The sequence below is a fragment of the Doryrhamphus excisus genome, chromosome 3 (genome assembly GCF_030265055.1).
Source record: "Doryrhamphus excisus isolate RoL2022-K1 chromosome 3, RoL_Dexc_1.0, whole genome shotgun sequence".
In the NCBI taxonomy this organism is placed as follows: domain Eukaryota; kingdom Metazoa; phylum Chordata; class Actinopteri; order Syngnathiformes; family Syngnathidae; genus Doryrhamphus; species Doryrhamphus excisus.
Genome location: NC_080468.1, coordinates 9,816,603 through 9,843,463, shown reverse-complemented (window position 1 = coordinate 9,843,463; position 26,861 = coordinate 9,816,603). Strand labels below are relative to the sequence as shown.

At 39.9% G+C, this 26,861-nt stretch overlaps 1 protein-coding gene and 1 long non-coding RNA gene across 4 annotated transcripts in view; both read right to left on the bottom strand.

The window, feature by feature from the left end:
- Positions 1-892: 892 nt before the first annotated feature.
- Positions 893-10,214, bottom strand: LOC131126055 (uncharacterized). Of its 2 annotated transcripts, XR_009129108.1 has the most exons (5): positions 10,106-10,214; positions 9,935-10,025; positions 1,390-1,567; positions 1,250-1,296; positions 893-1,163 (listed from the first exon to the last, which is right to left on the bottom strand). It is a non-coding gene; the product is annotated as an uncharacterized LOC131126055 (long non-coding RNA). The 2 variants fall into 2 exon arrangements; XR_009129107.1 differs by lacking the exons at positions 893-1,163; positions 1,250-1,296; positions 1,390-1,567 and adding an exon at positions 8,871-9,403.
- A 4,000-nt stretch (positions 10,215-14,214) lies between these two features.
- Positions 14,215-26,861, bottom strand: part of LOC131125738 (ephrin type-B receptor 1-B) — a 169,708-nt gene continuing 157,061 nt past the window's right edge. For both annotated transcript variants that reach the window (XM_058067568.1, XM_058067569.1), the window contains exons 13-17: positions 22,546-22,695; positions 21,286-21,479; positions 20,315-20,470; positions 17,433-18,557; positions 14,215-14,621 (exon numbers count right to left, since the gene is read on the bottom strand). In XM_058067568.1, coding sequence (XP_057923551.1) covers positions 18,449-18,557; positions 20,315-20,470; positions 21,286-21,479; positions 22,546-22,695 — 609 coding nt within the window. In that variant the 3' untranslated portion in view covers positions 14,215-14,621; positions 17,433-18,448. The remainder of the gene's footprint in view (positions 14,622-17,432; positions 18,558-20,314; positions 20,471-21,285; positions 21,480-22,545; positions 22,696-26,861) is intronic.

Below are 26,861 nucleotides of genomic sequence, written 5' to 3'. Positions count from 1 at the left end.
TGTAGCAATGTAATTTTGTCAGACTCACAATGAAGTAAAACAAACTCTAAAACAAATTTAAAAACTAAACAAAACAAAATTACATACTTACAAAAATGTGAAACAAACTCAGAAAAAACTAATTAGAAAAAGCCAAAACAAATTTCCAAAATGTGAATCAATTTCAAATAATTAAAGATTCCTTGACATGATTTATATTGTTTGTAATTATGTTCGACATTGTTTGATTTTTTGAAAGTGAACGGTATATTTTCAAAAATTTAATTTCTTGTTCATGGTGCCAGCCAACTCAGCCTCATTTTTTGGGGGTGTAAAACCTTTCAGCTCAAGCAGAGTAAACAAATGTTTTTTCATCAAAGTAGTAGTCAGGCCAAAATGTTGTGCTGCTGCCGGTTGTTCGCAATAACCGAGTGATATTGTTTTTTTTTTTTTCTCTCGACAATAGACAATGGACCTAGCAAGTCCAGCGAATAAGAGACCCACATTGAGTTCTGACCTTTACAGTGACCGTTTCACTGATGACTGCTTCGAAGTAACATGCGGTAACAAGCAAAATGCATTTTGAAAAAGGATGCTATTCGGTCCGTAAACATGAAAAAAAAAAAACAAGACAACAAATAACGACCACTATTTCAAAGTTGGTACAAGAGAGAGTCTTGTTTACATAATGTCTTCTAAGCACTAGTCCATGATAGCGACAAGGTTCCAAAGCATTATACATTTTATGTAAACATCAGTGCAGCAAACTTTCAACATGTGGCCAGAAAAAGAATATACAAACAGGCTATAATGGGGAACAAATTCAAAATGTATATTTTAATGGTCATTTATATAGTATCTTTATATCATCATTAAATTCATCATAATGTTATGAGTAGAATATATGCCATTCGTTATATTTAGTGGTCACTTTTTCATATTAATACCATAGCCTGTCTTTGTTGATTTATGGAGCATACATCAGTGTTATTTATCGTTAGTTGAAACTGAGGTCACTAATAAATATGTTTTTATGGGTCTTCCTTTGTCCATATCTGACTTTCCCATGAAGCTTTGTTGTCATCAGTGTCCGAATCCGAATCCCTTCGGATTAAAGGTGAAATGTCTCAAGTTGATGTTTATTCAGCCTTTGTGAATTTTTTTTCCCCAATTCTTCCGACATACTACAAACAGCAATGAAAACCTCCTAAGCAGAAGTCAACAGTTATGACTCAGATGAGAGAATAATAGTCATAATAGCCTTTTTTACCTTTAACACTGCAGCTATGCTTATTTCTGTTTTCCTTCCTCTGTGTGCTGAGTCAGAGATCATCCTTTAAGTTATGATTGTTTACGACCACTGGGGAGTATGGAGTGTTGGAATTTGGGTGCTAGGCATGTCTCACTCACCCTTCAGCTGTCGTAGATCTTTCTCCCTTTGAGACGGGGGGCTGTGCTGAGTGACAGGTGCTAGTAATGACGGGAGTTCAGAGGTCAACAATCAACATTAGCGCACAACACCGAGCACAGCTGCAGGCAGCCTCTGGTTCACGGTCTCCTTGAGAATTCCGTCGTTTAGCAGCTTTGCCTGCGAACAACTGGTGTTAATTAACAATACCATTTGGACCCTTAGCACCTACTCCATATATTCTAACTCTGCCATGATGGTTGACTGCATTTTTCCAATGGGTAATAGTGACTGTCACCATCATGCAGCATTTGTAAACTGTAACAGCAATTTTCAATAAACTTTGAAGTAAAATTGAAAAGTACTCAGCCTCTTTGGCAGACAGATATTATAAATAGTATGTGTTTTCTGTGTGTTACTGGTATGTGTTGGTTGAGGACACTTTGAGGACACTTTGAGGACACTTTGTGGTTGCTCAGAGAAATTAATGTTGTGAACTGGAGAAAAGATCATTTTCATTTTTGCTTTTCAATGTTTGTTCTACCCATTCAGGTTTTCATTGCATTAAATTATGTAGAATTTAGAGACCATTTAATTAAATTAAATGCATTTAATTAGAGATGGAATATTGGTCAATATTGGCATAAAATGGTTCATATCGGTATCATTATTTCTGCCGAGATGTTCATGCTACATTAACGCGTGATGTGCATAATTTTGATGATGTTCTTAAAGACTAATTCTGTTAAAAACACCACTTTTTTCTATAACTTACATTCCATATTGCGGTGCTGTATTTGTCTTATTTTGCACAAAGTGTTTATTTGTGACATGCATCCAGTGGCATCACAGTAGAAAAAAAATATATAATGTGCTCATTATATGATATTAGTTTGAGGGAACTGCTAATATCGCTATCGGCTGATGTAGATGCTGAAAAATCGTGATATCAGATATCAGTAAGAAAGCCAATATCGAGCATCTCGACATTTACTTGTAAATATACATGCTAGGTAAAATTAAATTAAATTCATAATGTTAAAAATTTAATTTAGAAGGTTGTAATCAGGTTTTCTATGCTCCAACTAGAAAAATATTCCACTTATATAAAGGAAATTCACTCATAAGACCAATTCCCCGTGATAAAAGAAGGATTATTGTATACATCATATGGATTCAGCTGTACTCCATAAAGGGCCTTTTTCATATGTTTTTTAGCATGCACCCTACTGCCTGCGCCGCGCTCACCTATGGCGACGCACAAGTGGGGCTCTTAAAATCAGGATGGAGGAGGAATGTTGCAGATGGAAGAGTGGGCTCATTATGGTGCTGCACACTCTACAAAGTGAGAGATCAGCCTGGAGGCCCTCAGTGGCTGACAGCAGCTGCATTTCCTTGCCTTATGGGGGCGGCAGCCATGGTGGAGATGGTAAGTAGAGAAGACAGTAGAAAGGAAAGCGGGCCTGGGAATGGGATGGAGACCTCCAAAAGGGAATTGGTTATCATTTGGCATTCCTCTTTTCCTTTCATCACTTTGGATAATGTCTTGCGCATTGGGAGTAAGTGCAGTAAGGGTAGTGTCCTATGTGTAGATGCAGATTTATTAATGTTTAGGAGGCACCGTCTCTACTCCCTCCCTTCTTGTCCTTGTTACTCCTGTTACTTTCAGGGTTTTAGCTTTCGCTCCCACAAAATGAAAGCTTTCAACCAGGCAACAGAAGACATGCCAGCCTTGAGAATAAAAACCTGCCATCAGGAACAAAGAAAGGATGTGATTTGAATTGCACAAAACATTTTCACAAGCTCTCAAGTTAATTGTAGCATTGCCACAAGAGAATGGCTGCGGAGAAAGCAAGAACTACAAATTAATGTGATTGGTGCTTTCCAAAAAATCAATGATAGCACAGACGCTTTGGCAATAAATACACCCATTAATTTCTCCTTTGTTGCCACTCCAATCCATCTACTTGTCTGGCATAAGAAGGTGAAAGGCTTCTGTGAGCTTGTCAGCAAGAGGGCAACAGAGACGGCATTCAAAAGGCTGCCTGCCTTTCGCAATTATACTAACCAAGACTCGTCTTGTGTCTGTCTGAGCTGGCAGCTCTGAACGTTGTGTCCCTCTCCACTGTCTTTAACAACTGATCGACTCTCCCCTGAGAGCCACTTAGCGTGTCCTCTATGCAGCCTCTCCAGTTACACTAGCGTTCACCCACACAGCCCTGAATACACATGTCGGGTATATGTAACGCAGACATATTCAAAAGCTCAGAAATTGACACATATAGTGAGTGTATCATATCCCAGACAATAGTACCTTAAACATGCCATCTGAGGCTGCTTTGGTCCTACATTCATATCAAAAGAAAATTTGATACTAAATAGAAATAGCAAGAATTTAATATGTTATGACCAGTATAAAGATGTTTACTGATTTGGTGGAATTGATTGTTGTTTAATCTTGCCGCTGCACAACTTGGCTGCAACCAGCAGAAGCACTGTTGAGTCCCTCAAACAGTTTCCCTTACAGCAGGGGTCTCAAACTCAATTTACCTGGGGGCCACCGTAGCTAGGTTCTGGGTGAAGCCGGGCCGCATCAGGTTTTAAAAAAACAAAACAAAACGCATTTATTAAAAACTGGGAAAAAAAATCAATAAAAAAACTATCTTCAATGCTTTTGCTTCTGCTATACCCTACACTTTTTCAGTACTTTGGTTCCGTTTTTTTTTTTACCTTTAACATGAACATTAATGAAACTTAATAATTTGACCCAATTAGCAAGTTAGCATCGTACTCAGTTCCATCTGGGAGCAGCGTGGTAACTTTAACAACATGTTTGATGAGATGCTTTATCTTGACGTGTATTTTCCCTTTTATTCCAAATCATTTCCTGCATTTATTTGTACCCAGGGTCATAAGCCTTTAGCTTCAGTGCTAATCCAAAGCGAAACAGGGCGGGGTAACAGGGTAGCATCATGTTAATTGTGTCCGGTGTGCACACAGCTTTAAGCTGTCATTTCAACATTAAACTTTGGTATCAAGGTGGGGGCCAAATGCGGCCCGCGAGACGCTAGTTTGAGACCCCTGCCTTACAGTATTATTAAGGGATAAAAACATCCAAACCTACATGGCTTTAGTATTAATACAATTTGCGTGTCCGGCTTTGTTTGAAATATATTTTTAACACAAAACATCCCTGTCAGCTTCGTGTTAGCATGGAAACCAGAACCAGTAGTCATTGTCCCCCAACTTCGTCATCCATCCATATTATCATTGACCTGTAAGTTTTTGCTAACTAACACAGTTACCACATTTGCTTATCGATCACAGCTGCAAAATAACCCCGCAATGAAGTCAACGAAATGTGCAAGAATTTTGGTAGAGAAGGCCAGAAAGTACTGAATTCAAGAAATAACTCAAAACAAAGCACGAAAGTTGTGTCTGTGTTGATCTTGCTGTGTCATAGCCGTCTTTGCCAACAGTCACGTCTTAAAGATTTTTTTGTATGTAAAACTGTAATTGTAAAACTATAAAAAAAAAATGGACACACATTTTCGTGTGTCTATGATAGATTAATTTCATTTATATGATTTCCAGTTAATGAGAGGATGTTTCAGTTACAGTTGGACCTTCTGGAACAGACTAATGACGCTTACCAATGTTTCACTGTACAACACATCATCTATTACAAGTTTCGCTAAATCCATATTCTCCACAATAGCAGAACTATCATTGAAAAATGAGCTCAGAGCATTCAGCGGAAGTTTGTCCCAATCTTTAAAAAAAAAAAAAAAGCTCATTAAAAACATGAGCATATTCCCCATTGTCTCTTAAGGAACTGTAGTCACATGTTCCGCATGACCTCTGTCCAATGTCATTCTGTGTAATTCACAATCACTGTCAAGATCCAGCTGAGAGCCTAAAAAGAACTACATGACCTTGCTCCAAGCTACTCATCCCCCGTCTAGACCATCCTCAGTGTTGGTGTGGGTTGGTCAAACTAAGATTTCAGTTTGTGTCATAAGTCATGTGCTTTTAAGTCTCAATTAACAACAGAACATGAATGCACTGACTTGCAGCTGCTGGTTTCATTACGTTCAATGGCAGACGCGTGCACAAGTGCACAATGCACACAGAGGTAATTAAAAATAACATTCATGTCTCCTGGTCTCTGTTTACGCAAGTGCTTATTGCACATCCAATACCTCATTCATTGATGCACAACCAGGTCAGCTGTGGTTGTTTTTCAGGCTTCTGACTGAAAAATCCGAGATGTACTATATGCAAGGTCCCTACGTATTTGAGATTTTTTTTTTTCCTTACTTTTTCTCACATAATAGTACACATTTAAAAAAATACACTTTTTTCTTTCATATATTTGAAGTCTATGCTACTAAAATGACATTATTTTTCTTCATAATATTACAAGTTTATTCTCCTAAAATTCTGACATTTTTCTCTTAATATTTGGGCTTTCTCATAAAATTACAGCTTTTTTTCCAACTATTTTAATTTTCCTCTTGTAAATTTTCTTCCGTTAATTATGAATTTATTTACTTTATTTTTATTTTATTTTTTTTTTTTTTTGAGATTTCTAACTTCCATATTTTTTCCAGACTCGGTAAATGAATATGTATCGTCAGAGCTGCAACAATTAATCAATTAATTGATGATCTTGGGTTTTGGATATTCATGTATTGATTTAAAGATGTCATATATTCTGATTTCAGCCTCTCCAATGCAAGTATTTTTTTACATTTCCTATTTCCTGACCGTAAGGACAAGATTGCGGGTACAAGCAGCTGAAATTAGTTTTCTACGTTGGGTGCCTGGTCTCTCCCTTAGAGATAAGGTGAAAAAGCAATGAAGATGAAAAGCAAAAAAACTCAGAGTAGAACCACTGCTCCTCTGCATTAAGAGGAGCCAGATGAGGTGGCTCGGGTATCTGGTCACAATGCCTGTCGGATGCCTCCCTGGGGAGGTGTTCGGGGCATGCCTGACCAGTAGGAGGCCTGGGAATGCCTTGGAAGCTGCCTGGAGGAAGTGGATGGAGTAGCTGGGAGAGGGATGTTTGGGCTTCTCTGCTTAGGCTGCTGCCCCCACGACCCGAACTTAGGATGGATGATTGTTTTTTTTTTTATTGTTGTGAATATGTATGCCATTATGTCACCATATTATTTATAGATTATCGCAAGATAATGTAGCTCATACAAAAAACTGGAGGAGGACAACAGAGCAGAGGGTTTTCATTCATCTTGTCAATCTTCCCAAATGTTTTCATCACCCACTTTGTGCTCTCACACAAACATCTTAGCTGCCCTAGCGGCGTCGAAAAACATGTTTATAATTTTTTGTTTTTGTTTTGAAAACAGAACAGTGGTAACCGTCTTGGTAACCATACTTTATGAATTAAATCAAATTCCATTAAACGGCACTTGTTTGTCACTTCTAATTGCAACAATATTTTTTTGCAATACACATGCTACATACAGAACACGGTTGTTATTGGACAGTATATGTCATTTCCAAACAGAAAAGACACAGTTGAGCATCTATACTTAGCGAGTGCAAAGGCATTTGATGACCTGTCAATAAATCAACAAGGTCCTTCTATTTTTAGGTTTCGGTGTGATAAAACAATGTCATATCAGGGACAAAGACAAAGAGAATAAAAAGTTGATGGCTTCTACCCGTGTATTAGCCGCCAAGGTCAAGTTATGAAGTTGATATTAAAGAGACGTCAGTAGGAAGTGTTTGACCTTCATCGCTTGCTATCAACACGCCCATCTTCCTCCTCGGCTGGCCCGTCTCATTTCCTCTACAACCGTGAAAGGAAAGGAGTCCTTCTGAGTGAGCTCTCTAATTAAAAAGACCTTGACATGTGCATTGTTCATTCATTGTTCCTTCCCTCATTTTGGTGGGAAAATATTTCATTGATTTCTTTTTGCAGGAATCGAAGGCGGGCAGAGCTGAGTGTGGCTCTGTGCGGGATTAGACTCTGCGGGGGGGTTTCAGGAGTGGGTGGGGTACTGTCCTTCTTATAACCCTATATCTTCTCAACCTTTAGAGACAAAAATGCTTTGGATGGTGAGGAGATTGGATCGGCTTCCTTGCCAATTTGGGTTTTTGCTTCTTGTCGGAACAAAACTGCATATTGTATGCACATTAAACAGATGAATGAGCTTTAATTATTTTTAAACGAGACATAATCTTGGTGTCCGGACTTTTTTCACCGACTTCCTTATATGGGCGTTCCCGGGTACAAGCTATTAGCTGTACAAGATGAGTGGGAGGTGGGCGGAATAAATTAAAACTGATAGTTTTCAAAATCCAAAGAGATATAGCTGGAATAGGTGCAGATTCTGGAAGATATAGAAAGCTTTCTGTACGGGTTATCGTGTTTACCTGCTCTATGGGAGTCCACAACTCAATACAAAGGGCCGAAAATGCACCACATGGTCAAGCACTGACAATCACCTGTGTGCAAAATTGGTTGAAAAACATGGCCGCCATCTAGCTAAACGTCATGGCAGGTGCATGGGTAGGACTTACTAATTGCCCATAATATGTCTGATAATTATAACGTTTTGACAATGTCTTTCAAAGCACTTTTAGCACAACCCACTTGGGGCGCCACAGCCAGTTTTTTTCCAGATGACGGTATGCACGGACGACGTTGGACGTGATTGTGTAATTTTGTCCATGGTTGTATAGCTCACTCTCCTGTCACTGGAATGGTCTCTAATTGACGTCTTAGCAAGACTGGTGTCAGGCATCTCTGAAATGCTGATTTCTAGCACAGAGAAGATTGCTTTTGATAATTAAATGCATCTTAATTACCTTCGACCTCCTTTGAGATATAAAATCTCATTGGACACAATCTCGTTTTATACACAAAAGCAGAGAACGTTAAGAGAGGCACAGTCGGGCTCTTTGCAAGCAACGTCTTCATCAAAAATACATTCTGAATTGAATATGTGTCATCTTAATTACTGAATGAGGGGAATGTAATTTATCCATCAGAGCATTGGAATCAGGTTGAACACCCCTCAAAGGCCAAAGCCAGCCTTTAAAGCACTCACCAAAAAAGTAGCTGAAGGTCAGTTTGTGTTCTGCTGGACCACATGCGGTTCTATGAGTCACTTGGCTCCACTATGACTGGCCTTGGCTACATCACTTTTAAAAGATGAGTGTGTCCTTTGTGGTACACATGGACATATCTAGCTTACACTTCAAATCTGTCGTCTGACGAAACGACATTGATGTACTTTTATCAGATGTCTCCATTAAAAGAAGATTGCATTCCCTTGTTTAACTAATGAGGAAATGAAAAATCCATGAATGCTTTTTTAAAAGTTCTCTCACAGTAGTGGTCAGCACGTATGACACTCAATTTCCTACAGCTGACGTTATTTTGTAGTTCTTCGAGACTATTTTTAATTGAGACTTTATACATTTAATGGAAGCATCAGATAAGTGTGAAATACTTTATAGCTTCTCTAAAATACATTTTATATTAGATCAATCAGGAAAAATGTAAATGACATTAAAGGCAATGAATGACCTTTGTTTTCCAAATTAAAAACATTTTCAGTAATACAGTTGTATCATATGGTGTTAAAAGCTACAGTTAAACCCAAAATTGTTATCAAAACATTTAAAATATACACTAGTTCCTCATTTATTGTGATTAATTAGTTCCAAAGCCGACTGTGATAGTGAATTTCCACAAAATATGATTCCTAATTTATAAATTGAATATTTCTGGAGTGACATATACAAATATATGGCTGTTTTTAACATTATTAGAGCCCCATAAACTTGAAGTAACACCCCTATAGTCACCTTTACACTCATATCATCGAATATAGTTCATATAAAGTCAGTACATAAGGCACTTCTAAGACTAAACAAGACTTGTGTTGCTATAAATGTGTTCCCTAGGGGAGCGGTGCAGCAGCTGGACAGGAAATGACGTCAGGGATTCAGAGTTAAGTTGTAGCTTGCCTTGGGTTACAGCTGCAACAGTAGCAGGATATGGCGCCACAATAATAAAATACAACAGTCTGTAAGAACAGAGACAAGTGGACAGCAGCAAGCACACGGAGCACCAAGTTCATCGTCCAGATTGTGTCTTGTATTGAAACTCAAAGTTCACGCATTTCAAGAATAACTTTCTTCTAGAATCAATAGTCACAAGTAAGTGCAAATAACATTCATCCATGCAATACCTTCATTACATTTCTCAAATTACCTTCACTGTTTTGGTTTTACACTGGCAACATAACAATGTTTATACCATCACTAAACATAGATGCAGAGAATCCACTATAATAACATTGTACACACAGCACAGTTCTATTCTTCTGTGCTTTAAAAGAAGCAACTTGCTAGTTTGCTACAACTCTGGACATATGCAAATAAAAACAAATAAGTCATACAAAAGGTAATGTTGAAATGTAAACCCCTTTTTTCAGACTAACAAAGATAATATAGTCGCAGGTGTGTCTGTGCGTGCAGGAGCACAATGACCATATACAGTGAGCTTACCTGTGAAACAAGAGTGAGGGCCAACTGAACCCAAAATGGCCGCGACACGGCACGAACTGCCGCCTAAATGTGCTCGAAGACGACCAATAATCTTACAAAGTTTCGAAAGCACTTCAATTACTTTCCTTAGCATGTTATGGGTTTAAAGAGATTATATGTGCCACTAGTGACCTGTAAGAACAGCTAAGTGGACAGCAGTAAGGACACAGAGCACCAAGTTCTTTGCCCTGATTGCGTCTGGGTTGGCGGAAGTTCACACCCAATGCAATCCTGGCACAACAGCTACCGAAACAAAGGTTCCACCTGAGTCCTGCTTATTCTGCATAATGTTATTTTCTTTGCATTTTCACAGTATATATAGATTAAAAAAAATACACATTTTACGTTTTTTTGCATTACATCAACCAAATATATGGTAATGGTTTTATTTCATTTGAACATGCATCAGATTACAATTGAGTGCATCCCATAATCAGTTTCCAGTTCCACATGTCCAAAAGGAGTAGGAAGAAGCAAAGCTTATTAAATCCTACACCTCCATCTGGTACTTTTACAATCAGTAACTGTTACATTTGTTCACTTCCTGCTTTCCATAATACAGTTTAAGGTTTTTTTTTTGTTTTTTGTTTTTTTATAATGTACCTCGTACCGAAGTAGGAGGTGATATGAGCATCCAATGCCATAATGGGTACCATAGTAAGTGTCAATATAGTGATATATATAGCACATCGTGACTGGTTCAAGACTCTTCATCCTTGTATTTAGCAAACATCAACTGCTTGTGTTGTACTGCAGAAGAACTATTAAAGCCATGTGTGATATACAGGAACTTTTGGATCAGTTGTGTGCTGCTCCGTGTCCTTCACTCAGTATTCCCTTTAAGTTCCTATACTCCCACACCCCGCATTGCTGAATGCATAGCTTTCCCTCCAACTCGCTCTTCTCTCTGCAGGAGCTCCCCTGCTGTGCGCCAATCTCTTTCTCACAGGTGATTGCTCAGGGAATATTGATTAAGGCAAAGATTTGTTGAAGAAAAGTCACTGCTCAAACCACCAGGGATGTGAAGGTGAGACACACACACACACATATGCACTCTCCTTAGTTTAATTGTTGTGATTATAGTGACAAACATGCCCAGTTAATCTAAATGAGTAAGGGAAGCATACCATGGAGAATATTACCACAACGTTTGTAAACTATTAAACCGCTTCCATGACTCTGAGATGTCCCTCATGCAAAATGTATACCTTAAACTCAAATCCATTATGGTTGAAGTTTTGCAGAACTGCACAATGTCCGTCCTTATGTTGTGTAAACCTGGTTATAATATTGTTAACTGTCACTTCCCTGTCAGCACACGTCCCCTAATTTGTTCTTAATGATAACTGACAAATGTACAATAGAAATCAAATACAAATGGAATGGAATGGCCTTTCTTGTCATTATACAAGATGTACAATGAGATTGGAGAGTAAAAAAGAGAATTTAACAAGATATATACAAGATATCCCAAATATACACATAGTATTGCACAGGAGCATATGCAGGAGCAGACATATTGCATATATTTTAATTTTAGTGCAATGATAATGGGTCTTAGTGCAAATAATGACTGGTGTATACAGATGTGTAAAGTCACATATGAGTGTATTGTATTGGGTTGTTAAATAAATAAATATGAGGTAGTAACAGAGGCAGTGATGGAAATATTGCACATTTGCATTACGCTAATGACCGGGCACGTTGCATGTCTGAGGTCTTGTGAAGAAGCTGTTTCTCAGTGCTTGTTTGTCTGCTTGTTTTTGCCTTGATGCACCAGATGCACAAAGATTCAAAATAGTCCAAGAGTCAAACCCCCTACGTTCACATGTGTTGAATTTATGCAAATATTTCATCACACCCATCACCTTGTACAAAAACAATAATTCGAACGACTAGATATGAGTGAAAATAATCCACAAAGTCATGGAAATTGCAGTACTACAGCAGAATAGATGACATGGGACAAGCAAACCTGTTCAGGCCAGGGAATTGCACCCAAAACCATCACATATGAATGATGTGAATATGCCCTAAGATAGTCATTGGTTTTGTTCCTAATTTCTCATCAGTTTCTCCTTTATTTTGCGGTGATTAGTCGGGGCACAAGCATGGAGGCGCGCCCATGTGAGTGCAGGCCAGAGGCTGATTACCTTGATTGGCCTCTCCCAAGTGTCACCTGGAGAAGGGGGGCGTTACCTGGGTAGTTTTTGGGTAAATGTAGTTATGTGTAATCGAGTCCTTAAAATGTATACAGAAAATGAAGCTTAATTGTGGTACTATTGAAAGGCTTTTGTAACCTAAAAGAAGGGTGTTGTAAGTGTAAATATGGTACCTTTTAGATAAATTGCCTCACCCTCTCATTGGGGAATTTTGGTTGGCCCTTCACAGGTAAAAGGGGCTGGGTGAATTGTTGTGTGTGCTGGGGAAAATGCTATTAGACTGTCTGGCAAAATAAACTTGCAGAGTTCTCAAGCCCTTGGTCTGGTGTGCATTTCAGATGCTATGGCTATTCCGGGCTAGTAAGAGGACATTTTTTTCAACTTAAAATCTTACACAAACACACCTGGAAACCGTAGTGACTGATGGACACAGCAGGATGATTCAGTGTAAACGTTGGGGTTAAGTTTTTTTGTCGTCGTTGAACAGCAAAATCCATAGGAACTCATTGGATTCTGCAGGCTTACTTAATTGTGTGTGCATGTGAATTATTGACTTGGACAAGTTTCAGAGTCTTTGGACACGCTTTGTGTTTTCTCCTTTGCTGGTGCAACTGTGAGAGCCAGTGTGTGTTGTGTATAAAGCATTAAAACGACAGAACATTGGCTGTTTCCTGAAATCTACTTGGACTCCTCTCTTCTTGGCTCAGTCGTCTCACTGCTAAGCCCATCATCAATCAGTTAGAAGCCCATCAACAGTTACGGTAGAGCGGGAAGAGTCGGGACACATCCGCCCCCAACTTCTGACTCACCTCATCAACCATGTCATTACTTTCCGCACTGAAATGAAAATTGCACATCTTTAGTCCCTGGCAAGCAAAGTTTACAAGGCCAAACCCACTCTGATATCATTTGAGATCGTTTACACAAATTATATAAATCAAGATGTTATTCAACTGAAAAAAATACTTAAAAATACATTTTAGAATTTAGAATTTTATATCAACTTTTGGGATTTTCACTTTTGTCCAGGTAGTCTTTTACTAGTAGATTTAAGTTAGTATTAGTAGACAGGCAGTGTCAGCAGCATATGTTGGATATGGCTGCATATTCCTTCCCTGGTGCAAGTCTTTGAGTTCTTGTGATGTAAAGTGTGCTTATTCATGCCTATTTTGTCGAGGTTTTTTTTGTCCAGTCCCACACTGGCCTGCCCCACAGGAGCAGAGTTGAGCTTTTTTCTTCTCCCTGCTTCTCTTGTGCTGCCCTTACCTTTTATCGCCGCAGTCTACCCCCCCCCAACTTCATGTTTTATGCCTTAAAGTGTTTTTACACATGCAGTAAAGCAGCATTAGGTCATTCTTCTCCAAATTATGTAACCTGTGAGAGGCTGCCGTGTTGGTGGGCTTTTCAATTAGTGTTGCCAAAAAGCCAAATAAAAATACTTTGACGCTTATAAAATTGAACGTCAGGAACATCGGCGGAGTTCTTGTGATTTTAGAGGGCACATTTTACCCATTTTATATGAATTTTTGTAATTGTGTAAATATTTATTGTAAAATCTGAATTTGTCATTCAGTTTTTGCAATATATTTGTGTCTGTTTTGGAATGTGTGTCTTTTTAATATACAAATATTCTATCCATAGAAAGGCACACTTTAAATGTATTGAAATGATAAGCCATTTTTGAGTAAACTTCAAGTGTCATTTCAGTATTGCCGGGCAGAGTGTCCTTTTTTCCCGCTAATCAAAATATGATCACTCTAAATAACAGCATTTATTTAGTACATCAACTTTGAGTATCATGTGGTATTAAAGTTTTTTGGAGGACTTTGTCCCAAAAGTCAGTATTTTCAACGGTGGTTGGATGTAATATTTTCATGGTGAGTGATGGCTCCATTATTATTTTTTGAAGGCTTACAAAGTGAGCTGTCAGTGTGCTATGAAAGTGAACATTAGACATAAAACACTGCTGACAACAAGAGCTCTGTGAAATGACTGCATTCTCCTCCATCACCACTACTACCTCTGCTTGTTGACTAATTAATAGCTCAATGTGTTCCTGCTCATAAATACGGATGAGTCAGACTATTAAAAGATTGACTTGTTTTGTCAAGGCGTTTATTATGTGCATTTTAGTACAACAGTTTTCAGAAAGTCACAGCTTACAAACTCTTTGACATGTACTTTTTCACAATTTACATGTGGGCGGAGAGGGGGGGGGGCTATACAGAAACAAAAGGGAGACATTCACATTCATACAATGTACCTGTGCCCATAGAAATGTCTGTACATTTTCAGGCTGTGCACACACACAATATCTTGTCCTTGCATACACAAATAAACAAATATGTTGATCCGTTGTGTACCATAGAATGGTGTGAGGTTGTGAGTGGATTTCTGTCAATCATGGTCTTCTTCCTCCCCCCGACGGAACTTTACAGACCGGTTTTTATGCGCGTGTAAAGCCTCTCTGGAGTCTGAAATAGAAGCTAAAAAAGAGAAAGTTAAATTTTAGGGCATCATTGAGGTGAACCTCCACCCTGACCTTTAAATGACAAGCGTGAAATCGCCCACTAAGAGTGCGATTGGTCACTTTCCAACACTTTACAGCACTGTAAAACATTTAACGAGCTCTGTTCTTGTGTTTCCATTCAGTGTGCCGTCAATGGGTGGGTTGAGGGTGAATACGATGACCCGCCTCTGCATTTATCACCCTTGGAGTGTCATTACAGCTTCATATGTACCGAGACAAACAGAGGAAAGATTGGAAATAGAATGACACAGTTTGTATAATGAACATCCTCTCATTCACAGGCTGGAAAAGCAAACAGAGGATGAGACGTAGCCCAATGAGTGCTAATGCCTTCTAATTGAATCCCACTGGACTTCTTGTGAATTAAGGAAGGATGCTGTGTTACTTATTAACCTCACCAGGAATAGAAGGCTCTAGACCACCACAATGCAATAAAGATAAAAACAATAAAGATACAAATGTCATATTGTTACACAGGGCTGCACCGCGGTTGAGTGGTTAGCACGAGTTCAATCATCTCTGTGTGGAGTTTGCATGTTCTCCCCGTGCATGTGTGGGTTTTCTCCGGGTACTCCGGTTTCCCACCACATTCCAAAAATTGCCCATTGGTATGAATGTGAGTGTGAATGGTTGCTTGTCTATATGTGCCCTGTGATTGGCTGGCGACCAGTCCAGGGTGTACCCCACCTCTCGCCCGAAGACAGCTGGGATAGGCTCTAGCACCCCCGCGAAAATGAATGAATGAATATTGTTACACAGAAAATTGAGGCCGCTTTTGCTGTTATTCATACAGTACGATATTTTCTGGCAGGTAGATCTTTGGGACGAGGCCATTTTCAAAGTGTCCCCCTGGCTTCATCTTCTTCTTCTCTAACAAAAACCTTGCTCTGATGATAGCTCAGACATGAATACCACTAAATGCAACATATACTCCAAAGCGACTCATAGTCTGGAATATATTGTAATTTTGCCTTTAAAAATATTTGTTCAAACATGGGTCTTGAAAAAGAGCTTGAAAAATGTCTTAATGGCGCTTGGTACATAAAAATTATTTAACCGCTGTAACCACAGAATGACAGGAATGTGGTCGGCCATCGCATTTTATTAGTAACAACAGACATAATTCATGATAATATAAATAAAGTACACAGACTTCACTGATCCCAGCCGCCACTACATTTGTGTGTGCGTAACAACTCAGGGCAGCCACTGTTTTATGACAAAACAATATTGTGAAAGAAAACAATTGGGACTACTGCAAGTCTCTCTCGATTTAGTGTTTGATGGAACCTTATTCTTAAAGCAACAGTAGATTCTCAAAGGTTGAACACTGTCTATTTGAAGCAAATATTCTCATAGGAAACAGTAAAAATAGAAATAATATGTTCTGGGGTGAAACTGTTGCCTTTAATAAATGTACTGGCAATGTTTTAGGTTGCAATTTAACATTATACAAGTGTAAAAAATAACTGAATCCCTCTTTATGTGAACATACACAATGAAAAACAATGGAGGCAGAGTGCAAAGATAATTTTTAACATGACTAGGGATGCACTATACCGTTAACTTCCTGCTTCTCCACACTGATATCGATATTTAATTTTGAAACCGTATCTGTAGGTTTGTCCTTACCAAGTATCATCACTAGTAACTATTAACAAAACATAATCAAATACAGGCGGCTCAGAAGTTCAAAACCGTGGCTCCAAAGCCGCTAGCTTTCCATGGAGGAAAATGGCTGGTCATCCAGCGCCATCATTTCCATGATGAAAATACAGATTGCTTTTGGCCTGGTAAACTTTGATAGGAACAAGCCCTGGGCCCAAGTCTCCTTGCGATACTGGCATTTGAATTTCGATGTTTCTTTTCTTTCATTGTGGAATGTTTGCAGACCATTAGTTGAAATGTATTCCTGATAATAACTGAGAAGTCCCACACGATCGACGCTATTTTTTTTTTTTTTACAGTGAGCTGGCTGGATGTTACGGGAGGCCACAGCACGTCGCAGAAAAGGAGCGCTTCATTTGGTCACGCTAACCCACCTTAGAGCACAGTACACGTAATCACGTAAAAAAATCCAATGAGACACATTGGATTTTTTTAAAATCAGTAATTAGAGCTATTTGTTATTGTTATCGAATTTATTGTTATGTCAAATTTCCTCATATCGGTCCGATAATTATCATGCACCCCTAATGTTACAACTTACAACGGTAAGGGTGACTGTTGCATGTTTGACTTTAAAGGCTATTTTCTACCAAATAGCAGCCAATTGTTGAATTGTGCAGCCATTAGAGCGTAAAGGTTCCACTGTACTTTATTGTCAAGTAGTAGAGCGAGAGCATCAATCCAAAAATAAACAGTAAAACATCCCATTAGCCAGCTGCTGCCGTGACACCATCTCCATCCAATCATGATGTCATCCTAAAGTATACAGCCATCTCTCATGGCTGTATACTACATCTATGGTATATAAATACACACTTTGTAAATACTGCAGCTGGAGATGCATGTATGCATGAAGTTAAAAGCGCTTTTTTGCGCTCATGCAAACATGAACTCCAATGGTCTGCAGCAGTGTCGGCGTGTGCGCTAATTAGAATGACACTGGGCGTCTGTTTGGCAAACGTCAGCCCAGATGTTCACTTTGGCGACACTGATTCCCTCTGATTAGCTTCTACGCTATTCAGACTTGCATGCCCTGTTCCAAGACTAATGCCTTTTTACTCCACCATTTGATGTTAAGTGGCGATCGGCAGACACTCACCATGAATTTGAAGCCTGCCGCCGACGAGGAGGAGGAGGAGGACGAAGAGTGGTGCCTTCTGCTGTGGATGGGTTGCACTTCTAACAAATACGAGGAATAAAAGCATAAAACTGTACAAGTAAGTGCTCACCAGCAAAAGAGACGGCATGTGCACATTTAAACATGATCTCCGATAATAATTCTTAGCTCAACTCCTACACAGCAATTATCATGTAGCTCTACAATACTTTAGATTCTTTGTACATGTACATCAAGTAAAGGTTCAGTCGAGGGGTGACCCTGGATTTAGAAGACATACAACCGCAAAAGTCCATCGGAAAATTGAATCCAGGCCACCTTAGGGAAGCTACACATTGCGTGTGTCTGTCTAGTCTTCGCCAAAAATGCAAGCAGAGACTCCTGTACATACATATTGATGAGCATCACCTTCAATATGAAGGTCTATTATGAAAGATATATTTAACAAGAGATAAACATATTTATATTCTCTGACCTCCCAACCACGGCTCTACACAGGTAGTGTTAAATGCAAAAAAAAGGGGAGCCAAATAAAAAAATAACGACATAAAATGTGACTGCAAATGGAAATAAATGATGTAAACAGTTCCACTGTACATCCCTGTATTCTTACTCCTACTACTTTAGTATTCTACCACTTAATTTCTGGCCAGGTCAAGGCATCTTCATTGCACACATGGGTTCAAATCACAGACGTGTTGATTTATAAGATGTCCCACACCAAGCATCATCTGCAAGTCCGGATAACATAGAGGTACAACGTAACTTGGTCCAGGAAGTCCAAGCACAACAGTTTCAAAGTCTGGACCCTGAACTCCTCCGTGTGGATTTTGCAAGTGTAGACCCTGGTCTCCTCATAGGAATCAAATTAAGACAACAGTCTCCACTCTGGCGCGTTCCGATGGATCGGGGGTCATTCGAGGGCCGTTGTTGTTGTTGGTAGTGGTAGTGGTAGTCCTCCGAATGCTGCCCGCTCCGTGGCACAGCGCCCCCTGTAGTCATGCCATCGTGGTAGGGGACTGGCTCATCTGCACCCTCATGGACTGGATGTTACTGAGGATCTTCTTCTGGTGGCCCGCTAAGGTCACGCCTATCCGCAGCAAGTCCCTGGTGGCGCAGACACATACACACAATTAAAAAGGATTAAACTAATTATGTACTTGATGGAAGAACTTCATCCTAGTTAAGATTTTTTTTGTGCGAACAAAAGGGTGGGAAGCTGGTGGCAAACACAATTACAAATGTAATCAGTTGAGCGTAATAACCATTGATCCATGCTGCTTTATATTAGTCTGCGGAAAGGCCTGAGGATACTTTTTTAATGAAAAATGCTTGTGAATTATTATTATATGATTATTATAAAACAGTATTTCACAATTTTATACATGCATGCGCTCTCTTAACATAAGCAATTACAATGTTTGGGTATATTAGTGCCAGAAGTGATACAAGACAACTTTAATTAGCATTTTTGCTTGTGCATCTTGGGTACTGACAATGGAAACCACGTCAAGACAAATAATCATGCAGCAGGAATTCCAAAGTCAACCCCCCCAGAAAAGGAGCAATTTGGGGTAAAAAAACAAACAAAACACGTAAATAAACCATTTTAGAGATTTCCTTGTCTGTGTGGCTATAAATATGTTCCTTAGGGGAGCGGAGTGGCGGACAGGAAGTGACATAGGGAGTATTTTTATGTCATGTTTTTATTTGTTATTTTTATTGTGCCTATTGTGAGATAAATCAAACCAGCAATTAAAACCCTGTCGTTCCAGTGATCAAGTCTGGTGCTTGTGTGTCTCACCGAACATTACAGTAACATTACTGACACCTAATGACCAGTGTAGAGTACTACCTGTCATTCACAGCGTCTTTGAATGCCCATTCCAAATGCCTTATATTTGTATTTTAGTTCATTTAGTCATCTTTCGGGCTGCACGGCGGTCTAATCGCAGACCTCACAGCTAGGAGACCTGAGTTCAATCCCACCCTCTGCCATCTTTGTGCGGTGTTTTGCATGTTCTCCTCGTGCATGCGTGGGTTTTCCCCCGGGGACTCCGGTTTCCTCCCACATTCCAAAACAAGCGTTAGAAAATTAATGAATGAATAGTCATCTTTACGCTTGAAAATCCTTAATTTAGGAAAGGCATATCACAATTAGCTTAAATATGCAAAGTTTTTACTAATAATAGGCCACATTCAACTGCCCAACAGCATAATGTGTTATTTCAGAAAAACAGTGACAGAGGCTGCACGGCGGGTGAGTGGTCAGCGCGCAGGCCTCACAGCTAGGAGACCCGAGTTCAATTTCACCCTCGGCCATCTCTGTGTGGAGTTTGCATGTTCTCCCCGTGCATGCGTGGGTTTTCTCCGGGTACCCCGGTTTCCTCCCACATTCCACAAACATGCTAGGTTAATTGGCCACTCCAAATTGTCCATAGGTATGAATGTGAGTGTGAATGGTTGTTTGTCTATATGTGCCCTGTGATTGGCTGGTCACCAGTCCAGGGTGTACCCCGCCTCTCGCCCGAAGACAGCTGGGATCTCCCGCGACCCTCGTGAGGATAAGCGGTAGAAAATGAATGAATGAATGAACAGTGATAGAGTGAATCTGTGACATATGAACTGCCAAGTAGTGATGTATTTGCATATATATATATATATATATATATATTTTTTTTTTTTTTTTTTTAAATGGCTACTCATAGCTGTGTCTCCTTTGATGACTTCTATTTTGAGAAGTCACTTCCACTTTGAGAGTCTCATTGAGAAACCTAGCCACTAGAAGGAGCTTGGTGCTAAAAATGATGTGTACTTGACCGGTGTGTGCCCATCATAAAGTGCCATATGGGCTTGGAACTCACTCTGAGGTCATCTGAGCCACCAGCTGTAGGGAAGTAAAGCCTGAGTTGAGGAAGTTGTCTCTGTACTGGCTCATCTTGATGGCACTGAGCCAGTCTTCGACTGAGCTGAAGGTGTTGAAGTCAGGGATGGATCTGTCCAACAGTGGCTGAGAAGGCCTGCAGGAGAACGGACATCGGGCAAAGCTGTCATGTTGTCTGTTATTCAACAATGTGGATTTGGATTAGTGTAGATGGAAAGATAGCGGTATGAACTTCAATTTAATACACAGCTATTTCCATTGACACTGTCAAGAGAATATTAATCATGATTATGTTTACTATTGGCGTTGCAGTTGCATTGAAAGCTTATTATGTACTATAGCAACCATAGAAAAAATACAGTAAAATAAAAGAACAAAAAAATATTTAAAATATTTGTCCAAATAACATAATATACACATGAATTACTTAACCTGATGACAAAAAAGGCATACAAGTTGGATATTTATGTTTTTCTAAATCCTTTTTCCCATGAAGGGATGAATTTATGACATGAATAATTACAAAATATAATTAGAAAGTGCATTAATTAAAAAACGTGCTTACAAATTGAATATATTTGTATTAATTGTTTAATGATTTTTAATATTCATATATATTTTAACAACTGTTTGTATTTACACAAATAAAAAAATAGAAAAATTCCGGTTTGGAGAATAAAATGCAACCAAAGATGCAGCAACATATTTGAGAAGTGAAAAAAAGATGACAGATTTATCGTGATTGGCTTGCAAGCAGCAGTCGAAGGATACGAGGAAGAAAAGTTCAGGTGTGATGCAATCAACTGTAACAACTTCATGTTTATTTAAAAGCAATCAAGTGGATGCTGGGTTACTTAATGCAGACAACATCGTAAATAATACATTAACACAAACAGATGAATAACATATTTTGCCCAGAGAGTATGATTTCTATTTTTTTTTTCTACTCACACTGCAGGGATGTTGGCGACAGCTTTGAGGCTGGTGGGGTTACGGATCATCTTGTCCAGGGTGCTGACGATGTCTGTGAAGCGGGGGCGGACGTTACGGTCCTTCTGCCAACAGTCCAGCATGAGCTGGTGTAGCGCGCTGGGGCAGTCCATGGGCGGAGGCAGACGGTAGTCCTGCTCGATGGCGTTAATCACCTGGAAGGGAAACGAGTGGAGATGGAGGTGTTATCTTCTCTTATGTTGAGGTCATTGATCATTCAGCATGTACTCCCACCATGTTTAGAACTATGTACACATCCTCCTCCGCTTATCCTGACACGGGCAGTACTGTTTGGACCTGATACTGATACTCTTGAAGTATAAGTCTGTGTGACGTGAGCAGTCGTTGATGGTGAGGAGATGGCTGAGATCACTGATATATCTTGCTCGTATTTCTTCTTAAGCCCATGTTGTACTCTACTAGATATCATTTCCCATTAAAATTCAACATCTTATGATTGAAATTGAGTATTAGAGATACGATCATAACAAATTAGATACTGCCGAGTTGGGTGCAACTCAGCAGAATGTTGATTCATGCAGGATGGAGATGTTAGTGTGTGTGTGTGTGTGTGTGTGTGTGTGCAGAAAGAGCAGCCGGACGTGCTGAGTGATGCCAGTTGTCGTCCCTGCATTTGTCCCAGCAGGGAGTGTTTGCTGCTGGCCCACTGAGGCAGCATCTGCTCCTTTGGATGGTCCTCGTGGAGCAGGGACCTACTCTGATACAGAGATACACCTCAGAATTTGGGAAAATATCCAAAGCCGGGGTTGGCCTGTGTTTGTGTGTTTGTGAGTGGATCTAATCCAAAGAGACAGCAAAGCAAACCATCGTTCATCGCTCTCAAAAACTCTCCAGGAATGGACTAAGATGGTGAGCTCTCAAAGTCACAGTGTCACATTCAAGGACATCGTCAAGGATAATGCAAGATGGAGGATGATAAAATGGGTGATTTATAACCACTTACTATTTTATGTCCATTCCCTGTTAGCATATACAGTACATATGGGGCTGAGATTATTATTAGCTATTGAACCAACATCAGTGCAACCCTTAGTGGTAAGGTTAGGGGTGGGAAAAAGCCACCGTGCAGCCAAGGCAACACATTTATTGACTTATTGGACATGATGGGCATATTCAGTTGTGATTTTATGGGCTGTTTAAACACAATCACATATAAATGTGAAGAGAATAGAAGTGAAAACGCAAGAAAGAAACACTTACATCCTGATTGGACATGTCCCAGTACGGCCGCTCTCCAAATGACATCACTTCCCACATGACGATGCCGTAGCTCCACACGTCGCTGGCCGAGGTGAACTTCCTGTAAGCGATGGCCTCCGGTGCGGTCCACCTCACAGGGATCTTACCACCCTGGAAAAAAAAAAAGTCAGAAAGATACATCTTAGTCTTTCTATTGCAATCATTTTCTGACTTGACTTTCCTCTTTCACTCCTCTACCTCTTTTATCCCTTCACCTAATTGGGGAATCAATCGTCCAGCAGCCTAAACTTCGAGAAGATTCAGCATCTGTCTGGCCAGAGGCTCCCAACAGCGTTTGCCCTTCACACATCAACCAATGGCGTCTCCTTTCCCGCAGTTTAAATTAGAGTAGATAGGCGTCGGCTTCTCATACATTGAGCACGTCTGCAGTGTAATTGGACTACCTGTACCTCGGGCGCTCTCTCTTTATTGAAACTGACAGCTGCTTGTCTAATTTTCCAAATATGTACACATGCATACACGCATTCACAGCCACGTGCGCTGATAGTTTTGTGTAAACAGACAGGCTGTCAAGCTGAGCACCCGAGATGAGCCCAGCACTGGCTTAATAATGCCAATTAGCTGAACCTGAGCTTTTGCAGATAAGCCGCAGTTGGATTCAAAGCCAGAGAACGGTAGAGCAGCTTGAGTGTGAGCGACGGGTCAGAGAAGTCGAGTGAATGCAGACAATGGAAAGTACACATGATTGAAAAGGAAATAACCATAAAAAACATGCATGTTACATGAGTGCACAATGTTTGCTTTAATCAATTTAAATCTGGTCCAGAGTGGCGTTACAATGATGGAACTCCATGAGCACATTGATCGCTTCAGGATTTGACCTTTCAAAGGTGAAGAAAAATTTCACATCTGACCCTGTATGCACAGTATTGCCAACTGCAACACACAAGTCTGTCAGTGCAGAAACAAGAAAGAACTACATCAGAGGAGAGTGCACTTGTAAAGGACAAGAAATAGAGAGAGGACGAGATCAATAGAGGGGCTAAGCCCTGGTGACTTCCTGTTTTTCCTATTTTTTTGTTTTGTCAACATCATATCAATTGTTTTTATTCTGTAAGCATTCACTCATTCATTTTCTACCGCTTATTGTCACGAGTGCCGTGGGGGTGCTGGAGCCTATCCCAGCTGTATTTGGGTGAGAGGCGGGGTACACCCTGGACTGGTCCCCAGGGCACATATAGACAAACAACCATTCACACTCACATTCATACCTATGGACAATTTGGAGTCACCAATTAACCTAGCATGTTTTTTTTTTGGAATGTGGGAGGAAACCGGAGGAAACCCACGCATGCGCGGGAAGAACATGCAAACTCTACACAGAGATAGCAGAGGGTGGAATTGAACTCAGGTTTCCTAGCTGTGTGGCCTGCGTGCTAACCACTCATCTGCCGTGCAGCCTCTATCACTGTTTTTCAGAAATATATTAATTAACACATCATGCTGTTGGGCAGTTGAATGTGGCCTATTATTAGTAAAAACTATGCATATTTAAGCTAATTGTGATATGCCTAAATTTCCTAAATTAAGGATTTTCAAGCATAAAGATAACTATTCATTCATGCATTTTTAGCGCTTGTTTTTGGAATGTGGGAGGAAACCGGAGTCCCCGGGGAAAACCCACGCATGCACAGGGAGAACATGCAAACTCCACACAGAGATGGCTGAGGGTGGGATTGAACTCAGGTCTCCTCGCTGTGAGGTCTGTGCGCTAACCACTCGACCGCCGTGCAGCCCTAAAGATGACTAAATGAACAAAAATACAAATATAGGCATTCGGAATGGGCATTCAAAGATGCTGTGAATGACACGTAGTACTCTACACTGGTCATTAGGTGTCAGTAATGTTACTGTAATGTCCGGTGAGACACACAAGCACCAGACTTGATCACTGGAAGGACAGGCTTTAATTGCTGGTTTGATTTATTGATCAAACCAATTTATTGACTGACTCACAGTATCATTTTAGATGGCTAAAATCATCACTTAAAACTCAAAAGGTAGCTAAGAAATATATAAGACAAGTACCAATACGAGTCTAAAATAAAAAAACGCAAGTAACTATGGAAAAAAGTTAAAAGAGTTGCTGTTATTAATTCTAAACTCGTATTGGTACTTATGTGCCAATAAACAAATACAGGTAAGATATATACAAGTAATAATACAAGCTTAAAAGACAAAAAACAGCAACCGTGGAAAGAGGTTAAAATAGTTGCTGTTTTTTACTATATACTCGTATTTGTACTTGTGTTGTATATTTCATAGCTACCATTTGAGTGTTAAGTTGCTGTGTGATGAGTTTAATGTTGTTTGAAAGATGAAATCTTGACTCAGACTGTTCGATGGAGTATTTACCTCCTGTGATTTTTAATGGGTTGATAAGCTCGTTGTGAGTGTTTTGATAGCCTATGATTGGAGCTGTGTGGTCCTCACAGACACGTGCAGGCCACAATATGTCTTTTTATGATGTGGACATGTGCAGCTGATATTCCGGTGGGGCTTATATGTGTATAAATATATTTTTCTCTCAAAATTTAGTGGGTCAGCTTAAACACTGGTGTGTCTTAAACCTGAAATTACGATATTTGTTGGATAATGCTGCAAAACGTTTTTTTTAATATTTGAGGAGAATATGATAAACATTGGAACATCCTCCACTTGAACACAACCCATTCCAGGATGATGGAAGTAGAAATAATCAGTACATGGCGTATAGGCAGACTATATAGCAGTGCTCCTCAAATAGTGGGGCGGGACACCCTACAGGGTGCATGGTGAGCTGTCGGGGGGGGTGTGAGAAGCAGGGAGGACTTTCAATGTTAGTGCAGACCTCCCAACATGTATGAATTTGTAGTTTTCAGCTTGCAATTTGACTCTCTCACTTGTATGCTACACTCCATTACTGCTTTCACTTTTGAGTTCAGTCTGTACAGTCCAGATAAATAAATAGATATCAGTTTCTTCATGGTTTTTCAAATCGGGACGGTGTGAAAACATAGGGGGGTGGGGGAAACGGAAAATAACCACAGCTATATAGAAAGTTTAAGAAATTGATTTGTATTTTGACACATTTACAATGTACAGCAAAATGTGTCTCTGCATTTAACTAGAAGAGGAGTGGGCAGCCATCGTGTGACGGCCGGGGACCAGGATGACGGTATTATGTCAGCATCTTGGTTAGTGAAGCATCCATGTGTGGATGACTCTGGGGGAAATGTGGGTGACGTGTCTTGCCCAACAGCACACAACAGCAGTGAGCGGGACGATAGAAGCAGGATTCTACCTGCAGGGGTTTTCTACCTCCTGAGCCATGCCGACATACAAATTGAATATGGGACTACCTCACTGGAAAAAGGTCTTATAGTCATGGTCTAAAAATTTATTAAAAAAAAAAAAAGCTAAAGAGTCACAGCTTTTCTTCTTGTCACTCACACACATACAAGTTTAGTGAAAACCAGAAAAAACTGCTGGGGGAAAAGTGTCTCCAGAGGTGTGTTAGCAAACCATAAATAATTCCAGATAATGGGGACAGTCATCAAACAACTGCCAAGCAGATGAGGAATTTGGTATCACTTTTTCATTCATTTTCCGATTTTCCTCACGAGGGTCGCGGGGGTGCTGGAGCCTATCCCAGCTGTCTTTGGGCGAGAGGAGGTGTACACCCTGGACTGGATGCCAGCCAATCACAGGGCACATATAGACAAACAACCATTCAAACTCACATTCATATTTTCATTCATATCTATATATATTCATATTAATATATCCATATCTATCAGATATATATCAGATATTCATTCATACCTATGGACAATTTGGAGTAGACAATTAACCTAGCATATTTTTGGAATGTGGGAGGAAACTGGAATACCCGGAGAAAACCCACGCATGCACGGGGAGAACATGCAAACTCTTCACCGAGTTCAATCAAACTCGGGTTTCCTAGCTCTCAGTCCACCATGCAGCCATGGTATCACTTTTTGTTGGGAAAAAAAATGTAAAAGAGCGATGCCTATGAATATTATCATTCAAGCAGGTCACTGTATTGTCCGGGGATAGAATTGCTAGAAACGGGACTGTTTGGGTTGTCTCTGAAAACATACTGAAAGACTAGATGGGACAGACCCGATATGATAACTGTAGTCTGAGAACTTAGTGGAAGATCCAGTGCATGAATCCTCTCAAGGAGGACGCATGTCCAGACAGGAATGACTCTTGGCTCTTTAGTGGTGTCAAATGACAGTCGTTGGTATACA